The following is a 26,830-nucleotide window of genomic DNA, read 5'->3' on the forward strand; positions in this document are numbered from 1 at the left end:
AATACACCGAAAATCGACGCATAAATGTGCAATTTACATAAAGAGAATCAGTGGCAGTGTGGAGCTACGAACCGAGGGGTGTGATTGTATAATCCCTCTCCTTTCCTGTGATCATAACATTTTAATGACTGAAAAACAACACATTTGGTTAATGGAAGGATTACAATTACACAGTCGAGGCAATTTTCTATTAAGACACAGAAACCTTGAAAATAAATAGAGACGAATTGCCTCAAGAGAGCATCGCGTGTTGTGCATTGTATGGGTGTTATACAATAAATAACTGACGTTTCCAAATGTCATGTCTCTTGGCTAACATTATCAATGTCAGAACTGAAATTGTCAACACACATCGCGAACATGGACACGTCCGCACATCTAATCAATCGAGTCTAACCAATGAGAGTGGAGACAAAAGAAAACACATTTGGTTTCCAGAAAAAAACATCTTTATTCAATATTTTATGTCTTTTTTTTTTGTACTGTACCTTGGAATAGATGAAAATACATTGACGTTTACTGTAGGTATGGCAATACATACACACATATAAACATGTACTGTACTGTATGTGGTGCATTTTAATATGTATATATCAATAGCAAATGTACATTGAGTACACATATGTGCAAGTTTATTTCCTGTACATATGTATGAAATGTATAAATTTGTAATTTCACATATCTAAATATGTTAACCCAACACACTTACACATTGAATTGTAAGTGCACACAAAGACACATTAACATGCGCACTACAACAGTTCACAAAATATTAAAGCAAAGTACATTCTAGTTTAAAAACGGAATTTGCATTGGAGACCCTAGAGAAAGACCTATACAGCCCACAATATACTTGCAGAAATGTGGCATTATGAGTACCTATATATCCCACAGAAGTCAGTATCTCATGTATGCATCAGCGTCAACTTCACACTCACTAATGTGTCTTCTCAGTTCTGCTGATAATACTGTTCTGGTGTAAGGACTGTCTTTCGGAGGTAAGCTGTTCATTTTTTGGTCCATTTTTTTTCTTTTAGCGTTTTTTTGTTGTTGTTGTTGTTGCCGTCGTTGTTTTTGTTTCTTTATTTTTGTACAAATGCATGACATTCAAAAAAGACAGAACGTAAGTACTACATGTACAATATGTAGCAATGAGGTAGAAATGGTTATAAAGAACAAACGTTTAAATAGGATAACGGATAAGAACGACATAAAGATGAAGCCGGCGTCTAGAGCAGCTCGGGAAACAAAAACCCACCCAGAGGGACAAGTGATACAAGCTGGAAAGCAACATTCAAGTGATTAACGTTGTCAGACGTGAAGGAGAATAGATGTGCTTATCAACCTTTCCGTAGCCAGTTTGTTGTACTTAAAGGCCTATCCTTTACATTGTTGCCCTCCAAACAAAATTACTTTGAGAAACTGTATTTGTTTGGATGTTAGTTGAAGTTTTTCCTCTCGTCCCTTAGTTTTTCCTGTTCTACTGCTCGTATAATTAGTGTAATGTAGTGTATTGTAATGTATAAATAACTTGTTGAACAGCTCGTTTCAATATGTTTAATTGCTTTGCCTTAAATTCATGAATAAACATGCCCTATTGGCATAAGCAAAATTGCTTAACTCGCTATTAAAGTAAGTAATTGCCAGTTTCAGTTTAAATATCTTATGTCAAAATAAAACTGTTGATTTCACTTTGGCTTCAAGTGGAGACTTGACAACAAATTGTTGTATGACAAAACAAAGCTTCAAAAGTGCATTTGGTTAACTACACTTAACTTCAGGGGACTTTTATCCCATCTATCTATGGTAATAAAAGCCATATAGCAAAATCGGATACAAAGATCAAATGAAATAGACGTTGGGGCCCTTCATCAATGTAGGTGCTTTGTTGAAGTGTTGTTTCTTGTGCAGCTGTTATTCTTTATAATAGTGTAACATGAAAAAGCAGCTGTTGCCAGGTTAACGTTGGTCATAAGACTACACTAGAACATGAAACAGTCATAGACAGCCAGTGATCCTACAGCCTCCTGTTGCTCAGTAAGTGCCGCCATTGGAGGTGAACAATATATATGTTGTCATTGTAAACACAATAAGCTGAGTAAGAGCAAAAACAATCTGAGACGTATGAAACACAAATTGGGAAAATATCACGTTGAAATGCGGGTGAACTAAAACGCAAGATCCCTCAGTGCAGTTGCGCTGTACTGATAATAATTTCAGTGGTACTGTAGGTTCTGACAGTTTTCATACTGCTATAGGGGGGGAAAGAAAAAAGAAAAAACAAATGCAAGGCTTTTTCATGCATTCATCAGGCCTTGTGTCTCCATTGCCCCTTTTCTGGCACATTACTAAACACTGATAGTTAGTAACAACATAGCTTTGCTGTAAGAAATGACCCTTGAACAAGGGCTTAAAGATAGGGCTAACGGCCACACGTCCCCAGACCCCTTTTCAAGACCAACCTGCTCATGTTCTGAGAAATGAATACTCCATGTACATAGGTGTCTATGAATGGGGACGACACTGGCGTAACACTAACTTAAGCTGATTTTGTTGTCAGCAAGGCAGCTTTTTTGTTCCCTCAAAAGGCTTCATAGTTTAATGAGCGAAATAGGCTCTGTCATCTTGCCCTACCCTTAGATTCTGCTTTCAGAGAAAACTAATAAACTGAGGTAGAAAACTTAGGGCATACATAATCCTTCGTTTTCATTTGTGATAAACTAGCAGCGGGATGGAATGAAATACCTTGGAGGAAACGGTCTGTTTCCTCCAAGGAAGTGGCCGGACAGTTTTATCTGCAGATGAGATACAAATTTAAGCTGCTGACAATATTCGACAAATACATATGCTATGCTTTCTCCTACAGATGAGGTTTAGCAAAAACCTACATCCTAAAAATGTGTTCTCTTAATGTACTGTGGACGGTCGATGAAGGCCGGTCGAATGTGTTGTAGTTGATAAAAGAAACGTCATTCCTCCATCTTTGCCACATATCAAATAAAACTATATTCACAATATGATTCTTCACTTGGGAAATTGCAAAGAAAAACACGACACTTCTCCTTTTGTCTTCCAAATACTCCAGAATTACTCTGGTACATTCAATGTCATACTCATTTTTAGCCTTTCCAGGTACCGTAAACCCTCCATTTTTGATAATGCAAATTCAAACGCAAGCCAAATGTTTAGTGCTTTGAAACAATCTTTGAGGTACTGTACATATCACAATTACTTTCCTGAGTTTCATAAAGAGAGAACATCAAAATAAATGATGTCTATAAATTAGGGTTCAGATTACCAGTAACACATGTACTTTCTACTGTCCACAGCAAAACAGACACAGTTGAGGAATACTGTTTCAATGGAAAAAAAAGCAATTTTGTAGTTTTTGTCTCATATTAAAGCTTTTTATATTAGCACATGCCATCAATGTAGATTGTGAGGCGAAGAGATACTATTATAAAATAAAAGAGCACCACTTCAGGCACTTGATAGCAACTAAATCTCCAGAACAGCAAACTGATATATACACACAGGGGTTCCATCCTGTTAAAGTCTACCCACTTGCACCTTGGTAGGCGATGCTTGGCCTCATCCGTTTCAAGCATCAAAATAACATTTCTCTATGTGTTGTGTAAAGCATGCCTCTGCTTCTCTAAGGCCTACATTTACGCCTTTACTGTACTGCAGGTGTTAAAGTCACCACGACCTGTATTATTCTCTTGTCCACTTCCTGTTTACTGAGAATTCTAAATGGTATCCTTCTGAAAGGGGTTTCCTTCCCGCGTGTTCGAATGCTTCAGTTTCATTGACTGCAACCAAACATTTTATTCCATTCGGTGTATGTGTCCAGTTCTTTTTGTGATATGTTGGACTGGAATTTGCTAAATACATTGTCAAAGTCTTGGTAAGAGACTGGTCTCATCTGGCTGGGATGGATGGCTGAGAGGTCAGAAGCTGGGATGCCATGTATCGGTCCTACTACTGCCTCATGGCACAGCCGGGCCACGTCCAGTCCCGAAAAGCCCTCCGTCCGCTGGACCAGCAGTGACAGCTCTTTGTCACTGAGGCAATAGTTGTGCTGTGAGAGCAGTTGGCTGATTATCTGGTGTCGTGCTGTGCTGTCAGGTAGGGGGATGAGAAGCCGTTTGGTGAAGTACCTCCTCAGGGACTCTTGGATCTCCTCAGGCTTGCTGGAGGAGCAGACCACTAGGACGTGGTCCTCGGCTGAGGTCAGCACACTGTCCAGCTGCATGAGGAGCTCGCTCTTGATCCTATTCACTGGGCTCTCCTCGCTGAGCTGGGCCGAAAGCAGCATGTCCACCTCACTGATGAACACCACTGAGGGCTGGCGACACCTGGCTACCAGGAAGGAGGCCTGGACAATCTTCTCTCCCTCTCCCAGCCACTTGGTCACCAGGGCTGAGCCACTGAGCCGCAGGAAGGCAGCCCCCAGCTGGCTGGCCATGCAGCGGCCCAGCAGTGTTCTGCCTGTTCCCTGAGGTCCGAAGAGAAGGAGGCTCCGAGGTAATGTGGCAAGTCCACTGAACATGTCTGGCCTCAAAATGGGCCACAGAATCTCTTCTTTGATGGCTGCTTTGGCCAGCTCCAGACCTGCAATGTCATTCCAGTCTACTGGGGGACCGGGCTGAAGGATCTCTGTGGTGACCAACTCCACGAGGTTGGCATCACTGTTCTTCAGCTGCTCCTCTGCAGTGTGGCTGGATGAGGTAGCGCTGCCAATGTCCGACCCTGCTATGGAATGGGAGAGGAGCTGTCTATGCTCTTCACTGTGCTCATTCATTATGGGGGTTCCAAACTTTCCAAAGGACTCGCCCGATCTCAGGCCTCCCACAGAGCTTTTGGTTGATCCATAGGAGGGAGGGGTTAATGCTCGGCCAGACTGACTGCAACATTTTCTTTGCTGATCTGAGGATATTGGCTGCTTTGTGTGCTTAAATGCTAAAGATGACGGATCAGCATTCCTGTCAAATCCATTCCCTCTGCTTGAGTCTGAGATGCTGTTGTCTGGTATTCTGTACATAGGGCTTTGTGAGGAGCGCTGTTGGTTGTAGTTGAAATTACTATAGCTGGAGTCCATATCTCCATGCCCCGTCATGTAGAAAGCTTTTCTTTTCAATGAGTTGGCTGAGCTGCCATTCAAAGGTGTTGGTGCAATTGGTGCATGGTTATGGGACTGGTAGCTATAGCCAGGGAGTGTAGAGGGGGTTAGGGGCGTGGGAGCTGCGATGCCTGATGGCAGATAGGCAGAGGGAGGTGGGGCTCCCCCAGGGCTATAGCTAGGGGCAACAGCTGTCTGTGGGGGATACCCTGTCGGAGGATAATTGTAGTTGGAGAGGTTGGGAGACCCCGCGTTGTAGCTGGGCACTAGAGTAGGGGGAGGTGGTGGGGGTGGGGGCGGGGGTTGTAGGAGACCAGCATTGTGCAATGGAGAGGGGAGGCCTGAGGCGGTCTGCCCGCTGTAACTAGAGTGCAGGTAGGAGCCATTGTAGCCCGTAGCGTATTCCTGAGAGGACAGACCAGAGTGTAGACTGGTGGCTGTGTGACTCCCACAGTTACTGCTGGAATAGCTGGGCTCGGTCAGGCTGCTGGCCCCCCTTGGGGTGCTACCTATGCTGGCCGATACGTCTGTTGGGGGAAGGGCAGCTGTCATTCCAGATTTGCTCACAGATAAAACATCTGGAGCGCAGTTCATTGGGTAAATCCCCTCCTGCCAGGACTCACTCTCTGACTTACGTCCATTCAGGAGTCCAGGAGTGCCATCGGAATAGGAGCAGAGCAGCGCTCGCTCACTCGGACCCTCTAAAATCCCAGAGTACTTCTCTGCGTATTTCTTCAGCAGGTTGGAGGCGGTGAGTGCAGAGATGTCGTCGTTGGCCCAGGCGTACTGATAGGTGCGCTGCAGGTGCCCCCGGTAGGCCTCCACTTTGTGTGCAGGAGAGCGTGTGGTGGAGGAGATATCAAAGTGCTGCTCGGCCCACTGTGCATGCTCTGGGGTCCACTGCATCTTTAGGCCTAAACACCAGACAGAAAGAGAGACGGGTCAAAAAATACCATCAGAAGGTAGTTGCTATTTATTGTGAGTTTTCTTGCGTTGTCAGTATGTTGTGTCTAGAAGTTGGTACATTTAACGTGGTGGAAAAGTTGCCTTTGTAGCAATGAATGAACTGACAAATATATCCCAAATCCCAATACCATTATACAACTAACTTCCTCTACTGTAAAATAGGCACTGCTGAGCAATTACATCATGGGCAGTGTGTGGATTTGGGACCCAACACCTGGTTAGCACAGTATAATGCACCCTGCACAGAACCGAATGACATAGACATTGCAGGTCAGTCTATAATCCAACTCTCATCTAAGGCATTCCGAGACAGTTTCAAATCTGCTTCGAGGAGTGCAGCAAAGCAATCTCCCAGGCAGCGCTCTGTTGCTTTCATCACACAAACCCCACTGCCCGGCATGAATTACAACGGCCTTGTGTCTGCCTACTGCTTCCCAGTCTACATGGTGAGAGAGAAAAAAACATGCTGTACTTGTCTTTCTCGCTTCCCAGACCATCTTTTTTCATTGCCTCCGGGGCTCAAAAGGCACCGTCGAGTTTAGTCCTAAACTCAATTTGCAAACACAAGCTGTTACATATGCTGTCATTTTAGACTCAGCATGGGATTATCAAAGACAGATATACCCAAGAAAGAAACAGATCATTGTGTTTACAGTATTAAAAGAAACACAGATACACAGCCATTCACACACATACATATACACACACACACATGCACACATTGTTTTATCAAAGCTAATCCGAATTGAAACTCCATTAGTAAACACAGAATCACATTGCAAAACCACCCATTCCTGCTGCATTGATCCACCCCTTAGCCAGCCACACGCGCATCAGCATCCTATGAAATTGCCCAGTAGCCCATCCCTACCCAAGGCTTTAGGAAACCGACAGAGAGCGTCCAGCGACGGATTACAGCGCAGTGTTTGTCTAGTAAACAGGCGAGAACGTGGATTCCCCCATGACTCCCTCCCAGCCGCTTGCCCAGCCGCCGTACCAGGCACCAGGAGCTAATTAGCAGGATGATGCTGCGCTAATTGTGTTAATTTACAAGGTTTTAGTCAAAAGAGATCCATGCTATGGCTCACATGGCTGTCAGCCATCCAGGCTAATGATTAAGAAAAGGACAAGGCGGGGGAAAAAAATCCCTGTCAGACTAGCTGGAACTCTATTCACAGGCAACACAACCTATAAAACAAGACACTGGTCTGAGAGACACAACAAGTCAGTAGCATTTGAAACAGAGAAGAATACACGGGGCCTTCAGAAAGTATTCACACCCCTTGACTTTTCTCACATTTTGTTGTGTTACAGCCTGAATTTAAAATGGATTAAGTTGAGATTTTTGCTCACTCGCCTACAAACAATACCCCATTGTGTCAAAGTGAAATGCTGTTTTTCAAAAAGTTACAAATGAATTCAAAATGTAAAGCTGAAATGTCTTAAGTCAGTAAGTATTCAACCCTTTAGTAATCGTAAGTTGCATGGACTCACTCTGTGTGGAATAATAGTGTTTAACATACAATTATGTGTAAGGTCTATCAGTCGAGCAGTGAATTTCAAACACAGATTCAACCACAAAGACAAGGGAGGTTTTACAATGACTCGCAAGGAAGGGTCAAAAATAAAAAGCAGACATTGAATATCCCTTTGAGGATAGTGAAGTTATTAATTACACTTCGGATGGTGTATCAATACACCCAGTCACTGCAAAGATACATGTCCTTCCTAACTCAGTTGCCGGAGAGGAAGAAAACCGCTCAGGGATTTCACAATGAGGCCAATGGTGACTTTAAAACAGTTAGAGTTCAATGGTTGTTATAGGAGAAAACTGAGGATGGATCAACATTGTAGCTACTCAACAATACTAACCTAATTGACAGAGTGAAAAGAAGAAAGCCTGTACAGAATAAAATATTCCCAAACATGCATCCTGTTTGCAACAAGGCACTAAAGTAACACTGCAGAAAATGTGTCAAAGCAAATTAACTTTTTTTCTTGAATACAAAATGCTATTTTTGGGGCAAATCCAGTGGTTGAATAAGTACCTAATTGTCATACTTGAGTAAAAGTATAGATACCTCAATAGAAAGTTACTCAAGTAAAAGTGGAAGTCACACAGTAAAATACAACTTGAGTAAAAGTCTAAAAGTATTTGGTTCTAAATATGTATCAAAGGTAAAAGTAAGTCCGTCAGATCAGAGGCAGTAGGGATGACCAGGGATGTTCTCTTGATAAGTGCGTGAATTGGACACTTTTCCTGTCCTGTATAGCATTCCAAATGTAACAAGTACTTCTGGGTGTCATGGAAAATGTAGGGAGTAAAAAGTACAATATTTTCTAAAGGAATGTAGTCAAGTAAAAGTAAAAGTTGCCCAAAATATAAATGAGTAAACTACAGATACTCCAAAGAATACTTATTAACATCTGCTCTTTCCATGACATAGACTGACCAGGGGAATCCAGGTGACACCTATGATCCCTTATTGATGTAACTTGAGACAATTGAGACATGGGTTGTCCATGTGTTCCCAAGTGTGCCATTGAGAGGGTGAACGGCCAAGACAAAATATTGAAGTGCCTTTGAACGAGGTCTGGTAGTAGGTGCCAGGCTAGAACGTATTACCATACAACTGCAACGCTGCTGGGTTTTTCACGCTCAACAGTTCCGTGTGTATCAAGAATGGTCCGCAACCCAAAGGACATCCAGCCGATGACACAACTTTCGGGAAAGACTGGAGTCAGCATGGGCAAGCATCCCTGTGGAACGCTTTCGACACCTTGGAGAGTCCATGCCCCAATACATTGAGGCTGTTCTGATGGCAAAAGGGGGTGCAACTCAATATTAGGAAGGTGTTCCTAATGTTTTGTGCACTCAGTGCTGTTGGTGTTCCAGGGGACTGTTTGTACTGTAGCTGTCTTGGGAATTCAAAAAGTTACTTTCACTGATGTCAGTACCTTTTAGACCTTTTGATATTTCTAGCATTACTCATCCTTTATGTTCTAGGTTATTAGACCTCTTAGTAGTCCTCTTGATGCATGTGGGTGGTGAGGCTGCAATACAAAAAAGTAAGATATTTCAAGTGGGACATTTTTTTCTGGAACAACACATTCAAGTGTATAAGGGCCTCAAACAATATTCCGGCTCTGCTTTGAACGGCTTTGGTTACATTATCAGTACACTTAACAATATAAAGTTATGGTTTTGCATAAGCAAATACATTGGATAGAATACATATTTGGGCACCAGAGACAGTCTTCAACAATTGTTGTCTATCACATTTAACATACATCATTGCAGTGGTGTAAGATACTTAAGTAAAAATACTTGAAAGTACTACTTACAGTTGAAGTCGGAAGGTTACATACACTTAGGTTGGAGTCATTAAAACTCGTTTTTCAACCACTCCACAAATATCTTGTTAACAAACTATGGTTTTGGCAAGTCGGTTAGTTCATCTACTTTGTGCATGACACAAGTCATTTTTCCAACAATTGTTTAACAGATTATTTCAATTATAATTCACTGTATCACAATTCCAGTGGGTCAGAAGTTTACATACACTAAGTTGACTGCGCCTTTAAACAGCTTGGAAAATTCCAGAAAATGATGTCATGGCTTTGGAAGCTTCTGATAAGCTAATTGACATAATTTGAGTCAATTGGAGGTGTATCTGTGGATGTATTTCAAGGCCTACCTTCAAACTCAGTGCCTCTTTGCTTGACATCATAGGAAAATCAAAAGACATCAGCCAAGACCTCAGAAAAGACATTTGTAGACCTTTACAAGTCTGTTTCATCCTTGGGAGCAATTTCCAAATGCCTGAAGGTACCACGTCCATCTGTACAAACAATAGTATGCAAGTATAAACACCATGGGACCACGCAGCCGTCTTACTGCTCAGGAAGGAGACGTGTTCTGTCTCCAAGAGATGAACGTACTTTGGTGCGAAAAGTGCAAATCAATCCCAGAACAACAGCAAAGGACCTTGTGAAGATGCTGGAGGAAACAACAGTAAATCGAGTCCTATATCGACATAACCTGAAAGCCCGCTCAGCAAGGAAGAAGCCACTGAGCCAAAACCGCCATAGAAAAGCCAGACTGGTTTGCAACTGCACATGGCGACAAAGATCATACTTTTTGGAATAATGTCCTCTGGTCTGATGAAACAAAACTAGAACTGTTTGGCCATAATCACCATCATTATCTTTGGAGGAAAATGGGGGAGGATTGCAAGCCGGAGAACACCATCTCAACTGTGAAACACAGGGGTGGCAGCATCATGTTGTGGGGGTGCTTTGCTGCAGGAGGGACTGGTGCACTTCACAAAACAGATGGCATGATGAGGAAGGAAAATTACGTGGATATATTGAAGCAACATCTCAAGACATCAGTCAGGAAGCTAAAGCTTGGTCGCAAATGGGTCTCCCAAATGGACAATGACTCCAAGCATACTTCCAAAGTTGTGGCAAAATGGCTTAAGGACAACAAAGCCAAGGTATTGGAGTGGCCATCACAAAGCCCTGACCTCAATCCTATAGAACATTAGTGGGCAGAGCTGAAAAAGTGTGCACGAGCAAGGAGGTCTACAAACCTGACTCAGTTACACCAGCTCTGTCAGGAGGAATGGGCCAAAATTCACCCAATTTATTGTGGGAAGCTTGTGGAAGGCTCCCCGAAACGTTTGACCCAAGTTAAACAATTTAAAGGCAATGCTACCAGATACTAATTAAATGTATTAAACTTCTGACCCACTGGGAAAGCGATGAAAGAAATAAAAGCTGAAATAAATAATTCTCCCTACTATTATTCCGACATTTCACATTCTTAAAATAAAGTGGTGATCCTAACTGACCTAAGACAGGGATTTTTACTAGGATTTAATGTCAGGAATTGTGAAAAACTGAGTTTAAAGGTACTTGGCTAAGGTGTATGTAAACTTCCGACTTCAAATGTAAGTAGTTTTTTGGGGTATCTGTACTTTACAATTTATATATTTTTCTAACTTCACTACATTCCTAAATAAAATTATGTAATTTTTACTCCATACATTGTCCCTGACACCCAAAAGTACTCAAAAGTACCCAAAAGTTACATTTTGAATGCTTAGCAGAACAGGAAAATGTTCTAATTCCCAGACTTATCAAGAGAACATCCCTGGTCATCCCTACTGCCGCTGATCTGACGGACTTACTAAACACATGCTCCGCTTGTAAATTATGTCTAAGTGTTCGTGTGCCCCTGGCTATCTGTAAACCCCATAAAACAAGAAAATGACGAGGTCTGGTTTGCTTAATATAAGGAATAGGAAATGATTCATACTTGTACTTTTACTTTCAATACGTAAGTATATTTTAGCAATGACATTTACTTTTGATACTTAAGTATATACAAAACCAAATACTTATAGACTTTTACTCAAGTTGAATTCTACTGGGTGACTTTCACTTTTACTTGAGTCATTTCCTATTAAGGCATCTTTACTTTTACTCAAGTATGACAATTGGGTACTTTTCCCACCACTGTATCATTGTCAATATCACCATTGTACAAATAACTGTACATAGTGCAGAAATATATTTTTCCTTGAAATACTCTTTAAAATCCAAGAGGCGCTCCTTGCAAAAATGTTCATATCAGATCCCTTCACATAAGTGGCTTAATGAAATGGAAAGCCAGCAAAAAAAAAAGCCAAATGATTTAAATACAGCGAGTAAGTGAACATCTAGTGAACTGTGGATGAGGGCGGAGAGCCATCCCTCTCTCTGTAGAAAGGGACAGAACACTTCACTTTGAAACGTGTGTGACAAACTATAAAAAAACTTGGTTCGGTTAGAAAATTGTATCATTGCCTAGCAATGACTTTCAGTCAGGGCATATGAGGACACTTGAAAGACTTCAATCTGAACCAATAACCACATGAAATGTGATTACACACATCATGGGAGACATTAGCATGGACAACTGTGTTTTATTTACCTAGGCAAGTCAGTTAATTAGTTACAACGACAGCCAACCAGGGAAGAGTGGCCTAACTGCCTTGTTCAGGGGCATAACGACAGATTTTTTACATTGTCAGCTCGGGGATTCGATCCAGCAACCTTTCGGTTAGTAAATTAACATTCCCAGGTTCATGCCTGATGTTGTTTTAGCCCAGAGACATACAGTATAATTTAGATTTGCATAATGAGTTTCTACGTCCACATTGCGTTAGAACACCATCCATTATCCCGTCTTTATAGAAATACAAATACAACAACATCCACCGCTTCCTTTCTCTGTCTTGCAAATGGTATAATTATTGACTGTTTCCGTTAGTGGAATGTTTTCAGACTTCCACTGATTAGCAACTCACAAAACTCTTTGTTTTAGCAGTCTCCTCTGTTGGTCAAATTTCAAGATGGCACCCTCCAAATCTCTTTGTCCCTAGTGACAGTTACGTATGACGATTTTTGTATTGAATCTGACACTCGTAATGTTAATAAAAGACATCACGAAGGACAAAGCATTGATATTGCATGATGTTTAATTTCTGCTACTGTGATCATCTCCGATGAAACAGAGACACTGACCTTTTTGAGAACTATTAATCTTGGTAGCCTTGGCCATTTTTTAAGCAAACAGGACTGGATCTCCGCTTTGTCCATCCAATTTCCCAGTGCGCAAATTGGACTGCCGCTTGCACAATTCTCTATTCATTACTGGGCTGCTGAAAGGAAGCACAGAGGTGGCAGAGCGTTTTTTATTCTCCTTTTTTTGTGTGCGAGTTGTATGTGTATGTGCGTAGGTGTGTGCGTGCATGTGTGTGTGTGTGTGTGTGTGTGTGTGTGTGTGTGTGTGTGTGTGTGTGTGTGTGAGTGCGTGAGTGCGTGCGTGCGTGCGTGCGTGCGTGCGTGCGTGCGTGCGTGTGTGTGTGTGTGTGTGCGTGAGAGTGAGAGAGAAAAAGGGAGATAGGAGAATGAGAGAGAGAGGGCAATGCCTTCTAGGAGGTTCCCAAGCATAAAGAGCTGGACTCCTCTCCCTAGCTCTTTTGGGGTGGGGGAGGGCTGAGGTAACAGCTAGCTGTCGTAATTGAAACGTGGCCTAATCAGACTCATTAACATTTCCAGCAATTTGCACCACCAAAGATGCTTATTAGGTAACTGTGTTTAATAAGCCGTCCTTTAGAAAACTAACTGTAATGAGCTCTTTAAAGTCAGACTTGAGCGTGATTATGCACTGGAAGTGTTTTGCAGGGCTGAAGCAGACTGGTACATTTAGTCGTGTACAATGTCATAATTAAGCTGCACAAACTCTGCACTCCGCAGCACACAATATATAGTCACAGCTGAGGCAGTAGACACGCTGAAAAAAATATTTTATAATTACTGATCATTACAGCCCTGGGATTTTCATCTGTGGATGTAAACATAATTACGAGAGCTTTTGCTTTTATATTGCAAACACAGACCACTCGATATGACAAGCGTGCAAAATACTGTCGACAGACATTAATTACATGTATAAATAAAAACAAGCTCATTCATATTCAAATTCACTCGAGCTATTTTGAAGGGAGAGAGAATTCTAACGCAATATGTAGTAATAATCGGTATTGGCAACCGAAGCCCATTCATCTCACATATAAAGCTAAGAACATCTAAACTCAATTTAGTGGTCCATGTGGCAGTAATTCCGACGAATCTTTAGACCGCATGGCACCATTTAACCCCTTGTTTAGTAAAGATATGCCTTCCTCAGTCCTTGTCTTTTTCATTGTTTCAACACATCCACTTCTAACCCAGACTGCACCGCCAATAAATTTGACAGAGGAGAGTTTGCAATGTGCTCTGTTGTCCGTTGCTGGTGCGGAGCATTTTCTGCTATCTGATGATTCAAATGAACCGTACGCTCATAACAACTAATAAACCTTTCAGGATTCAAAAGTGCAACAAACTGACTTTGTCACCTTATCTCCAGGGTATGGTCATCGAATTAAATGTTCAAACCACGATTAATCAAGTAATTACCTTTGAATATGGTCAGAGACAGCAGTCAACATCATAGTGGTGTTGTGGTTAATTGTGGTTACTTTCGCACCGATTAAGAGAATGGAAGCTAGCTAACAGATTCCAGACGACTCCAAGGCAATCAGGATATGAGTGTAAATCTACAGTGCACTTATCATTATTACATTAATGTAGTTGGCCTGTCAATCAAACAGTCAATTTCCTGTGACAAGGCCACTCTTTGTAATCACAGTAATATTCATGATGCCATTCTCAGAGACACAGAGGCAGGCCCGCTGTCACAGAGCTGTAATCATTTCAATCTAGTAAACACAGATTATTCCTTTCAAAGCAGCCGGCTCCTTCAGTGATACAATGTGCCTGTTCCCTTTCCCTGGAAGCAAAAGCACTCTTACCTCCGACAATATATCCCCGAGGGAATAGAGGCGAGTGTCTCACTGTGGCATTTACCCTGCTACACGTGGGCCTGCTACACTATACAGTAAATGCAAACAGGTTTCCAAGTCTCCAGATATACTTCCGTTGTATCCAACTTGTATCCAACTGCTTTTGTTTACACCCAGGCTGCCATCAGGCACAGGTGCTTATTTTCGGCGGATTGCGTTAGATGGACGACACAGGGACTTGTTTTACAGTGCTTCGGGATACGGAAATATGGGATATTACCTCAATTCTGTGAAACAAATTGTCATCGTCTGTGGTTTAATTGAAATGGGTTGCCGACAATAATGGCACCGTGGATTATTTAAGAGAGTTGATATAGCCAACAATGAATTGTATACCTTTTATCCCAGGTGGAGACGGAAGAATGAAGTCATAAACTCAGACAAGGCAGGAGAGAAATAGAAATGGCTAGGCTTGAATTATTATTGCGGAAATGAATCTCTCTTCAAAACAACAGATCCAGTCAGTTTTTTTCCCCCACTGACATTAATAGAGATACAAAAAATGCCTTTCACCTCCTGCTTGGTCATTTATCAGATCAAATGTGCTAATTATTGAGCCAACAACCAAGACACAATGCACATTATATTGTAGTAACTATAAATCATTGCAAACAGTATGTTCTGATATTAAGAGGCCGGTAAGTACAATGGATGCATCATGTTTCAAGATACATGACAGCAGGAGTGTAATGACTATCCATTATCTTATAATGGTTGCAATAATCATTTTCAAGTGACTTATTTCAAGGTTGGTCTAGTAGAGGCTTGGGACCAAGAGGCTCCATAATTACTATCTAAAGGTCTTTACCAGATTTGAAGTCCCAAAGTGAGTCATTTTTCACAGCAAATTTGGAACACGGAAGACACACTGTACATGTAAACTCAACTAACACAATCACCTATTGAACATTTAAATAAAATAAAACCAGATCAATGCAGATCAATGAAAACCAGCAAACTGAGACTCCCAACCCCAAAAAAAGGGCAGTTTAAGATCTAACAGAAACCCACGCGGGCGCGCGCACGCACGCACACATGCACACGTTACACAGTCCTTTTGGCTTGACTGAAAACTATAGCCACATCATAATAATTGAAACGGCTTCATGTCAAAATGTTCCATTTTCTGCAGCCTGACTTGGGGCGGTTCTTAAAAGTATCATGAGCACAAAGCAGCCTAATCCTGTGGGTAGAGACAACAGACACTGCTAGATGTCTGGAATCTCTCTCTCTCTCTCTCTTTCCCTCTCTCTCTCTCTCTCTCCCTCCCTCTCTCTCTCTCTCTCTCTCTCTCTCTCTCTCTCTCTCTCTCCCTCCCTCTCTCTCTCTCTCTCTCTCTCTCTCCCTCCCTCTCTCTCTCTCTCTCTCTCTCTCTCTCCCTCCCTCTCTCTCTCTCTCTCTCTCTCTCTCTCTCTCTCTCTCTCTCTCTCTCTCTCCCTCCCTCTCTCTCTCTCTCTCTCTCTCTCTCTCCCTCCCTCTCTCTCTCTCTCTCGGACAAAAACAAGGAAACACAAGCATGTATTGCGCCAATCTCCATCTCTATTCAACTCTTCTACCGTTGCATTCTCATTGGCCGATGATTGTCTTTTTTTTATTTTTTTAACAAAGCTTCTTATTTCCACACTTTATATGCATGCCCATAAAGTACTGCACACATTTCGACCTCAACATCAAATGCTATACAGAAATGCTGAAGCTCAGCAATGAATCATCATCATTATGCAAATCCCTACACATAATACCTCTTGTCCTGTTTTATCTGCCTGCGTAGATTGTTATAATAATTCATTTGAGTGAAACTTGCACGGGGATCCATATGATTCTATCCACAATGGCAATCGAGTATGCCCTTAAATTAGACAATATTGTAAAGTAATTTACACGAACAAGTAAAAAGCATGTGTTAGATTTCTACTGAAAGTTGAACACATCAAAACTACAACATCAAACTATCTCCTCTGAACATTGCAGGGCAGAACCCCACCGTACTTCAACACAAGTGTCTGCTTGTTGTCGCATCATGACTGAACTTCTATGGAGCTAGCGCGGACTCTCAAACTCACAGATCAGTCGATACTTTTAATAAACACACGTGTCAACACATTTTCATATTGTCGAAAAAGGTTTACTCCTCATTCCCAAGATAAGAATACTTTCTTCACATATACCACAATTCTATGATTATATAACATGTTCAGTTTACTTTTATACTGAGCCATTGATATATTAGTGTCCCTGACTGAATAAGAAAACAACTTGAGCAACTCTCTATCCTTGGATACTATTGGGGATTCTCAGGAGAAACTTATCTTGGCTGACATCTGAACTACAGAGAGTATAATAATAACATATTGATCTGTCATTTGTAAACAAACTCACCGGAGCTTAGAGGCATCAAATGGGTTGTTCAAATGGTATGAGAGCAGAGGATGGTTCAACGTGCCAAATGTGAACAGTACTTCTACTCTGAATTATGCAATGACAATTAGTTTCAATGTATATGGTTTTGAAAGAAACAAGTGTCTTGTATTTGCCATGTTCTGATGAACCGTAATACAAAATCATGGGGTTGAAAGTGTTTCTGAGCCGTCATTGTTCTGTCCAAGCGATGCTCATTAAACCATGACTATTGAGGCCAAGAGACACGCAAGGCAACCTTTTCCATTACAAGTCTTAAGTACAGTTAAATCCTCAGACATGCAAATCAACAGCCCTCAACACAGAAACTGAGAACAATCCAATGTTCTTGTATGGAAAATAATACAATCAGGCTTAACAGTATGATACAATTCAAATGGCGAAGCTGAAGAATTATAGAATACTAGTTATTGTTTCAAATGTGCTCTGCTTAACCGTAGAGAACATTCAAAAAAAATATATGTAAGCAGGGGTTTTGCAAGTCCCCGCAAACTCTGTTCAAGGATGGGTACTCCATCCCTCCCCAGGGATCTCTTACACACTTCAAAAGAGAGGAGCTGTGGACGGCGACCTTGCTACACTAAGGCTCATTGACCAAAATCTACACTCTCACCGGCGTCCCCATTCCCAGTCCCAAAAGTCCTATCCCCATAAGGATGTCTTCAATAAAGAGAAAAAACATGAGGAGGAGGAAAGTATTCTGGGTTGTTTAACACATCTATCACTTATCAGATTTTTACCGCATCTCAGCGGTTTAATGACACGAGGAGCCGGTCATTTGATTCACAAACCAATAGGCCGGCCCCATTGGAAATGAACACATTTCCTTGTTCACTGGTCCGATTCACTACTGTGATTACTTCACACTTCCGCCCACTAGACTTTACAACGGACTAAAACTGCTAATAATCTGATTCCTGCCAACGCAATGTTGATGTAAAACACCAATCTGCAGGAAAGAGTGTATGGATTTTTGTTTACAAGGCACTGGGTCGACAATGATAGGTTTGACCACCACCATCCACAGGCATCGACACTGCTCTGTTTCAAGGCCCCTGACTAACTCTACCGAAAGCCTAGGACGACTGGTAAAGGAAATGGGCCAGAACAGTCTTGGCAGACTAACAAACTACTCATCTACTTGTGCTATTCAAACTTTAAAAAAATAATAATAATAATGAAGCTCTTCCCCAGTGTCCATATACAGTGCCTTCAGAAAGTATTCATACCCCTTGACTTATTCAACATTTTGTTGCGTTACAAAGTGGGATTAAAATGGATTGAATTGTTACTTTTGTCAACAATCTACACAAAATACTCTGTAATGTCAAAGTGGGGGGAAAGTTCTAATATTTGTAAAACATTTATGAAATATAAAACACTAATATATCTTGATTAGATAAGTATTCAACCCCCTGAGCCATTACATGTTAGAGTCTTTCTGGGTAAGTCTCTAAGAGCTTTCTACACCTGGACTGTGTAACATTTGACCATTATTCTTTTCAAAATTCATCAAGCTCTGTCAAATTGGTTGTTGAGCATTGCTAATCAACCGTTTGCATGTCTTGCCATAGATTTTCAAGCAGATTTAGGTTAAAACTGTATCTTGGTCACTCAGGAACATTCACTGGCTTCTTGGTAAGAAACTCCAGTGTAGATTTGGCCTTGTGTTTCAGGTTATTGTCCTGCTGAACAGTGAATTCATCTCCCAGTGGCTGGTGGAAAGTAGACTGAACCAGGTTTTCCTCTAATGTTTTTCCTGTGCTTAGCTCCATTACAGTTATTTTTTTATCCTGAAAAACTCCCCAGTCCTTAACGATTTCAAGCATACCCATAACATGATACAGCCACCACTATGCTTGAAAATATGGAGAATGGTACTCAATAATGTATTGGATTGGATTTGCCCCAAACATAACACTTTGTATTCAGGACAAAAAGTGAATTGCTTTGCCACATTTATTGCAGTATTAGTTTAGTGCATTGTGAAAACAGGATACATGTTTTGAATATCTTAATTCTGTACAGGCTTCCTTCTATTTAGATTAGTATTGTGGAGTAACTACAATGTTGTTGATTCATCCTCAGTTTTCTCCTATCACAGCCATTGAGCTCTGTAACTGGATTAAAGTCACCATTGGCCTCATGGTGAAATACCTGAGCTGTTTCATTCCTTTCCGGCAACTGAGTTAGGAAGGACACTTGCATCCAAAGTGTAATTAATAACTTCACCATGCTCAAAGGGATATTCAATGTCTGCTTATTTTTATCCATCTACCAATAGGTGCCCTTCTTTGAGAGGCATTGGAAAACCTCCCGGGCCTATGTGGTTGAATCTGTGTTTGAAATTCACTGCTCGACTGTGGGGTACAGAGATGAGGTAGTCATTCAGAAATCATCTTAAACATTAGTATTGCACACAGAGTGAGTCGATGCAACTTATTATGTGACTTGTTAAGCAAATTTGACTCCTGAACTTATTTAGGCTTGCCATAACAAAGGGATTGAATACTTATTGACTCAAGACATTTCAGCTTTTCATTCTTAATGAATTTCTAAAAAAATCGAAAAACATGATTCCACTTTGACATTATGGGGTATTGGGTGTAGGCCAGTGACAAGAAATCAAAATTGTATACATTTTTAAATTCAAACTGTAACACAACAAAAATGTAGAAAAAGTCCAGGGGTGTGAATACTTTCTGAAGGCTATTGTGACAGACATTTCATCAGTGGATGTCTACATTTCAGGTCGTCTCCTCGCTCTAGGGCCAGTCTGGGGTGTGCTAGTTCTCTGCTAGGTGCTCTGCAAACACAAACACACTCTGAAGACTAAAGGAACAACCCCTGGTCAGCATCTCCCTTTCTCTGTGCTGCACAACTCCATCCACACTGTGTGGTACAAAACATTGCTAACTCACCTGTCCTCTACTAGAGGAATAGTTTTTTCGTTGTTCTCCCGAAAGTGAACTCAGCTCTTCCGCAAAGGCATCCACGTAGTTTAAGAACGCGGGAATAGATCCTATCTTCTACGAAGGAAAAATAAATCCAACATAACCAGGCCCACGAATGACACAACTCGGTACAGTTCACTTGTAGGGGGAGTCACTTCTATCAAACTCATGCGGAAATGACAGAAAGTGCATATATCAAGAGGCCTTTGTACAGACACTGATAGAGACAGGCCAGCAATAAAAGTAACAATACAATGGTTGTCTTTCACACAAAAGACGACAGGCCATTGTTTTATTCAATTACCTCCTATCTGTAGAACAATTACGGTTTTCAATAGACGACTAATTGAAACTGTTTGATTAAACGAACCAAGAAAGGAACTTGGTCTGTCGCCGTAACTAACTTTCCCTGAAGCATTCTACTGTATGGTCACTATCGACTGCCGGTGTGGAGGAAGGTCATTTCTCCAACACAAGCCAGACAAAAGGTGAAATGAGACAACTGAAGCAATCTTAGGTCAATATGAAATAGAAATCTCTCAGCTATACTGTAATAAAGTTACTGAAGTGAAGTAGGGAAACTATAAAGGGGAACTTTTACAAGGAGAGAGCTGTCTGGGAGATTGGTTCGCCCACCGGCACACACTGCCCAGTAAAGTGCTCTGTGGCGAGGGCAGTACAGTTACACTTCCATAGAATCGGATTACTACGTGTTCTATGTATCACTCAGTTCACAGTTGTTGTTGTTTTTTTAAACCTCCTATCATTTACGTAATTTTCAATCTGCTCTGGTGTTTTATTGTGGATATAGTTAAAGCCCCACAGCCGAGAATATATCACGGCTATTTAGTGGAGAGACAATAAAGTTAAAAGTGAAAGTTTCTAACAAAGCTAGTCAGAAGTTTCGTGGAGAAATCATCATAGCCTCAGTAAGTAAGTCTTGGCAGTCCCATTGTGCTGGATGGTCCTTAGGACTTCCTGATTCAGACCCGATCTATTTATCTGTGTATGAGTTCTCACTGCCTGGATTCAGCTGTCATCTCAGTATTGATTGGCAACCCGAGACAAAAGACATCTCTAAACTAATGCAATTGAGAAGACAAAAGCTGAGTTGAGCAAATGGGAGACAACAAGCAGCTTGCAAACTGACAACCATGCAGCGATAAGCGGTATCAACAACATTTGACTTTAACGGGGCACACTGTGCCTCCCTCGGAACTAAACGTCGGGCCAAAAATGAATGATGCACTTCAGGGCTGTTCCTCTTCCATGACTTGTCATCGCTAGAACGCTACATTAATCAAGTGGCCAATCAATACAGATTGGGGTGGTTTTTTTTGCCAAAAGCTTTCTGCAAAATCTCAAGAGAATCCAGAATATTGTAGGATTGATAGTATGATCTCAGGAAAGAACGGGGGATCCTTTAAACCATGGGACTGGGATCTCTGCCCACTGGGCACAGACGTCTTTTCAACATCTACTTTTGATTTGCATTTGGGTGAGTTGTCAACCAACGTGAATTCAACGTGAAATCAACAAACAGACAAAAATCACCATATCATTGCATATAGGTTCAAAGTTGATTGAAAAAAAAGACAAAATGCCCTTTAAGTTGATGACTTTTTGCAAATCCAATCAGTTTTCCACATGAATTCAACATTATCACATTCATTTTTGGGTTAAAATGACATGGAAACAATGTTGTTTCAACCTGTTTTTACCCAGTGGGTGAGTTACTGTAACAGGAACCAGAGGGGCATCAACACACTAGCGTAGTACACATTTACAATACGCTTCACTGGTTAACATTGGTCATTGGTCAGCCTAATGGGCAGAAATGGAGGCCATTGGCAGTAAACTGCTGATTGGGTTGCTGGTGGTCACTGGTGGTGGATGGAGCATTGACATGGTGTCTAGTGAGGCCCAGTGCAAACCAGTGTGGGCGGTGCTGATGACAGGGAGGGGGCGGCCCGCTAAGAGGACAGTGATTTTGAGGAAATGAGCCAAGAAGCCCAGTAGAATGAATTATTCCAAAACATTCCTTTACAAATTGTGAAATGACTGAGGCGAAAGATCATTTCTAACATCCCTGCATTTGGGCTTTAAACAGACATGGTGCAGGGAATGATGGTCACCGGTGATAATTAAAAGACAAGGCAGTTGTAAAACAGGTGTCTTTCTAATGTCTTATTTATCCTTAACCCATTAGATATATATTGTTCCACCACACCAGAATTACCTGTTCTGATCACTACTTAAAGCACAATACAAAGCGCAACAAAGAACAACGATATTCCATTAAGTAGACGCTGATTTTTTTTTACGCAGTTTAAATAACGATTGAATCAGAATGTGCCGCATTTGCATGTTCCGCTTTCTCCCAATTAAAATCGAATTAATTAGACCCAATTCTATTAAGAAACAAATCCCAATCGATATACACAACCTAAGGTCACCCACCCATTGCTCAAATGTGAATTGTCTCTTTTGAATTGTGTGGAACTAAAAATAGCACAATAGCAGACTTTGGGCTTAAAATAAATAGGTTGGCATGGGTATGCTCTAAGGTGCAGGATCTCATCAGAGCTGATGGATTTTTTTCCCCCCACCGGCAGACACAGACAGTAACATCAGATGCTTCGCTCATACAGTAAAGACACATGGCCCCCGAGTCTAAGTGAGCCTAAGCCTTCATGTGGTGCAATCATATTTTAAGAATGATCAAATGCAGAAAAAGTTCATGCAAAAAGACAATTAACACTGCTCCCCGTCCCTCTCTGTCATGTCCATGTTGGTTGCAACAGATGTCTCCTCATGAATTCATGGTGATTAATTCCAAACCATAATATTAAGCTGACCAGTAAAACAGCACTGGAAGTTGACCTTATTGTAAATAAGTTACTTGAGGGAGTATTGAGAAAGTTAGGAACAGTTTGCCGCTGTTTCATTTGATTTTGCCACAAATACAAATGGTGACAGCAAAATTGAAGCTTGCTAGTTACTCTTTCTACAATGACGTTTGTGAGAACGGTAGTGGGCAATGAGGTTGTATTCATGGGGAAATGATGGGGTTTCATGAGCCATTGTTTAAACTCTGCGCTCCTACATACTGCCGGTCCTACGGTGGTGTATTGTTAGTGCCGTTGCTTAGCAACTGAACAGTGATTTGCGGCAGGATCTTCGTGAAACATTTTGATCACCTTTCTTTCAGGGAAATGTGGGTGGACGTGTTTTAATAAAGCGACAATGCACTGGGGGCCGTGATACAGTATATTGTTAATGTTACTCAGTGTCTAACAACGCCCCGTAGCAATACCCATTTTCATGAGATACCATGGCCTCTCGGGCCTTATTGCTTTATCAAGAAGATTTATGTCCACTACCCCCTTCCGTATTTACCATCATCCCTGACCCAGCACTCACTGGGCAATAAACAGTCTTAAAAGCCCATCTTCTGTTGTTCAGACGGAAAACTTGTTATGGTGAGAATAGTCTGTTGTATCCTGATGACTAGCCTACAAAAAAGGGCAATGTTTTACAGATACTATTTCCCTCATAACACGTTTCTGATGTATTCATTCCATTTTGGCTCTCTTGCAGCTAGTGTGCATAATGTTTAGCAAATCTGCTTTTGGCTGGTAGGCTTACGAGTCCCCTTGATGAATAGTCAACAGTAAGTCTCTACAATACGCGAACGCTCTGCACAAGGCTATCACCGAGCTGTTCATTTGGGTATGCATGAAATAACAACAACCCACAGGGAGCATTCCAAGTTTCAAACACTCAGGTCAAATACCCGAGCAGATTCCACATGTGCAGCCTCTGGCCACTGAGGCCTGGAATCCACATCCTTTCTGGCTCGATGTGACGTTGCATGTTCTACTTCCAGAGTGAGGGTTGAAGTAAGGCTGCTGGGAGTGTAACACTGACCTTCATAACCTCTGTGACCTAGAAAAGCTGCCTGAAGGCCTACACACAAAATCTTCACTCCTTTGCAATTATTAGCAAAAAGAAACACAAGCTTCCACATGTAGTATGCCCCTTTCATGCCAAATTATTTGCATCCTTTTTTATTCATATCTTTGACTTTGTTGTCAACGTATTCCACCATGGTTGTGGAGCTTGATGTTTTGTCTCTTGAGTCCAGAACAGAGAGGGATAAGGGGAGAGAGAGGCAAACAAGCAGTCTTGTTTACTTTCAGCCCTAGTGTCCACGGACCACATGTCTCCGGTCATCTGTCACTAGTTTACATATATACAATGACACTTCCCCCTCTCTGTGGGAAGCTGTTGTCACCGCGTGGCCGGCAGCTGAGGCAGACCGGGTGCTGGTGGGGTCTCCCCCAGGTATCTCTAGGGATGAATATTAGGCCTGGGTGACAGATTGACAGGCACACACAGCCTGCCACCATACATGCCTCATCCCCTGTCCAAGCACTCACTCCTCCTACATGCAACCGCTGCCTCCCAAGGCAGAGCACATTTTGCATAAAACAGCGACTTTGCTCTAGATACAGTTAGTCAGACCAAAAAAATATTGCCCCCCCCTAGCCTCCCATACTACATAAAACTTTTGGAGTGAATAATGGAAACAACAGGGGTGGCTGAGGGCTCTGGGGATACGGTTAAATATGTGGGCGTGCAGATTCAGTCAGGGTTTGGCATAGAGCTAAATCTACATGGGCCAAGTGTGCTGATAAAAATCTAATAAATTATAATATTTTGGATAGAAATAGTTATTGAGTAAGAACCCTCTTTGGTGACTAATTCCTGTTTTATTCCAAAATAATGAACACTTTTTCCCTTTGTTACCTTTAAATATCACATTTCAAAACAAAGAAACCTGGGTCATACTTAGTCTTGAAAACGGTAGCGAAGTTAAGTGAGTGGTAAGTACTTGAATAATATCACCTTGGCTAAAGAGGAAGGACAATCGAGCGCCGGGACTGGAAGTGAACATTTTTGATTTAGCAATACGGTATGTACTGCTGACTTTGGGGTGCCAATCACTGACAACTGGTCAGTTACAGTAATTCGATGGTTCGTCAACTAACCAGACTCGATATCATGTTCCTCCCTCAAACACAAAATATGAACAATATCAGAGAACATGAGATCAATATAATATGGGTAACCACTCTCCGAAAGGGGGCATTCGTTTGTACCGAAGTCTCCTCAGAGTCCATACTTTCCTCCAGGCACCAGCTTAACTAGAATAAAGGTCAGAACATACTAGAGAAGGATAGACCGCCAATATAGGCTTCAGCTGACTTGATTCCCTTTTCGAAACAGACAGAATTAACACAATGTTTAAGGTTTCTCAGCAAAACGTTGATTGGGTATTTCCACCTCCCTCCCCCGAGCCCAGGAATCTAAGTGAACCAGAGAGCATGGAACAGTGCTCTGTAACAGCTATTTTAGACCATGCAAAGTCAACACTACTCCCTGAGGTGATTTCCCGATAATGAACACAAAAGAGGTGTCGGCCCTCATAAAGCTCCAGGATGATGCTGAACTCTTTATGAGGACTATTTTTTTCCCCTGGTTTAAATTAATCTAATTCCATGTGGACACTAAGAGGGAACGTCAAATAGGCCACACGCAAAACAAGCCTTTCCATGGCTATCCGTTTCCAATGGGATAGTCTGCTTGTGGCTGAGAGAGACAAAGGACTCATGGTATTCCAAGTAACTTTAGATATCTGATCACACATGGCTTTGCGTCTATCCACACCTAGTCCACACAATTTGAGCACAGGACATAGATAGGGTCAAAGGTTTCACAGTGGGGCATTATTCATTCTATGTGTACAGTATTTACAAACCGTGTTAACCAATCAGCATTCAGGATTAGACCCACCCGTTGTATAAAAACAAACATCCCTGTGCAACAGTGAGTGTTTGTATTGTGCAGGAGCTGAAATGAACTTTGTGGAAACTCATTTTAAGCTCATTTGAAACCAAACATATTGTGCCTTTGTGGCTAGAAATAGGGTCATCTTACACTATTTTCTTGGGTTGAAGAAGGTGGTTAGTAAGAGGGATGATGTTTGCAATATCCTAACCAATAAAATACATCTCCAGTCTTTTGAGGATGATCATTATACTGTTCAGTAATATATTGCTGCACCTGGTCTACCAAATAAGCAATATCAATCAACAGGCAACAAATAGGCTGCTTTTCGCATCTGCTCATGCGAAACGTTTCTGCTTTTATGAAAACAACGGAGAGCGACGCACCACTTTGTTCTCGAGGCTAATCTTTTCCGTTTCAAAACACTAACTTTAGACACAAGCATTTGCTTCATTGTGTACTTTGTTTAACTAGGCAGCCTAGTCTAAACTCGAATAGAAAACCAGGACGTAGAAAATTTGCCTTGGAAAAAGACTAGGATGAGCCAGGGTTGTCTGCCGTTTGTCTCTCTCTAAAGTGGCGCGCTCCAGTGCAGAAGGCAGGATGAGATAATCACACTACGTAGTCTAGCCCCCACTCCCCACCCACCCACCCACCCGCCATGGCCAGTAGCACTCACTCACCCCTGCACTGGTTGATATCATCACGTCACTGACACCGCAGACACACAGCCTGCCCGCCGCAGCCTGATGCCTTAAACCTCCATGGCAGTGTACCAGCCCCTCTCTTTCCCTCTCCTCTCTCCTCACCCGCTCTCCTCTCCTGCAGACAGGCCTCTCAGACCCATCCTCTCCCCGGCACTCAAGGTTCTCTCTGCCAGTCCATGGCACCCAGCCAACCTGTCAGCCACACAATTCCGCCGAGGATGAATGAATCACTGTGAAGTTAGCGAGCACCACTGATAGCGCGTCTCCCTGTGATCATCTTCCTAATTAAGATTTGACTTCTTTTATGTGTTCTTTAGTGAAACATCAAAATATCAATTTGAGACAATTAACCAG

General features: G+C 41.8%; 1 protein-coding gene across 1 annotated transcript in view; it reads right to left on the bottom strand.

The window, feature by feature from the left end:
• Positions 1-1,022: 1,022 nt before the first annotated feature.
• Positions 1,023-26,830, bottom strand: part of LOC139406015 (fidgetin-like) — a 35,192-nt gene continuing 9,384 nt past the window's right edge. The window contains exon 2 of the mRNA XM_071148477.1: positions 1,023-6,036. Within this exon, the coding sequence (XP_071004578.1) occupies positions 3,806-6,028 (2,223 nt within the window). The 5' untranslated portion in view covers positions 6,029-6,036 and the 3' untranslated portion in view covers positions 1,023-3,805. The remainder of the gene's footprint in view (positions 6,037-26,830) is intronic.

Source organism: Oncorhynchus clarkii, chromosome 3, assembly GCF_045791955.1.
Source record: "Oncorhynchus clarkii lewisi isolate Uvic-CL-2024 chromosome 3, UVic_Ocla_1.0, whole genome shotgun sequence".
Classification (NCBI taxonomy): domain Eukaryota; kingdom Metazoa; phylum Chordata; class Actinopteri; order Salmoniformes; family Salmonidae; genus Oncorhynchus; species Oncorhynchus clarkii.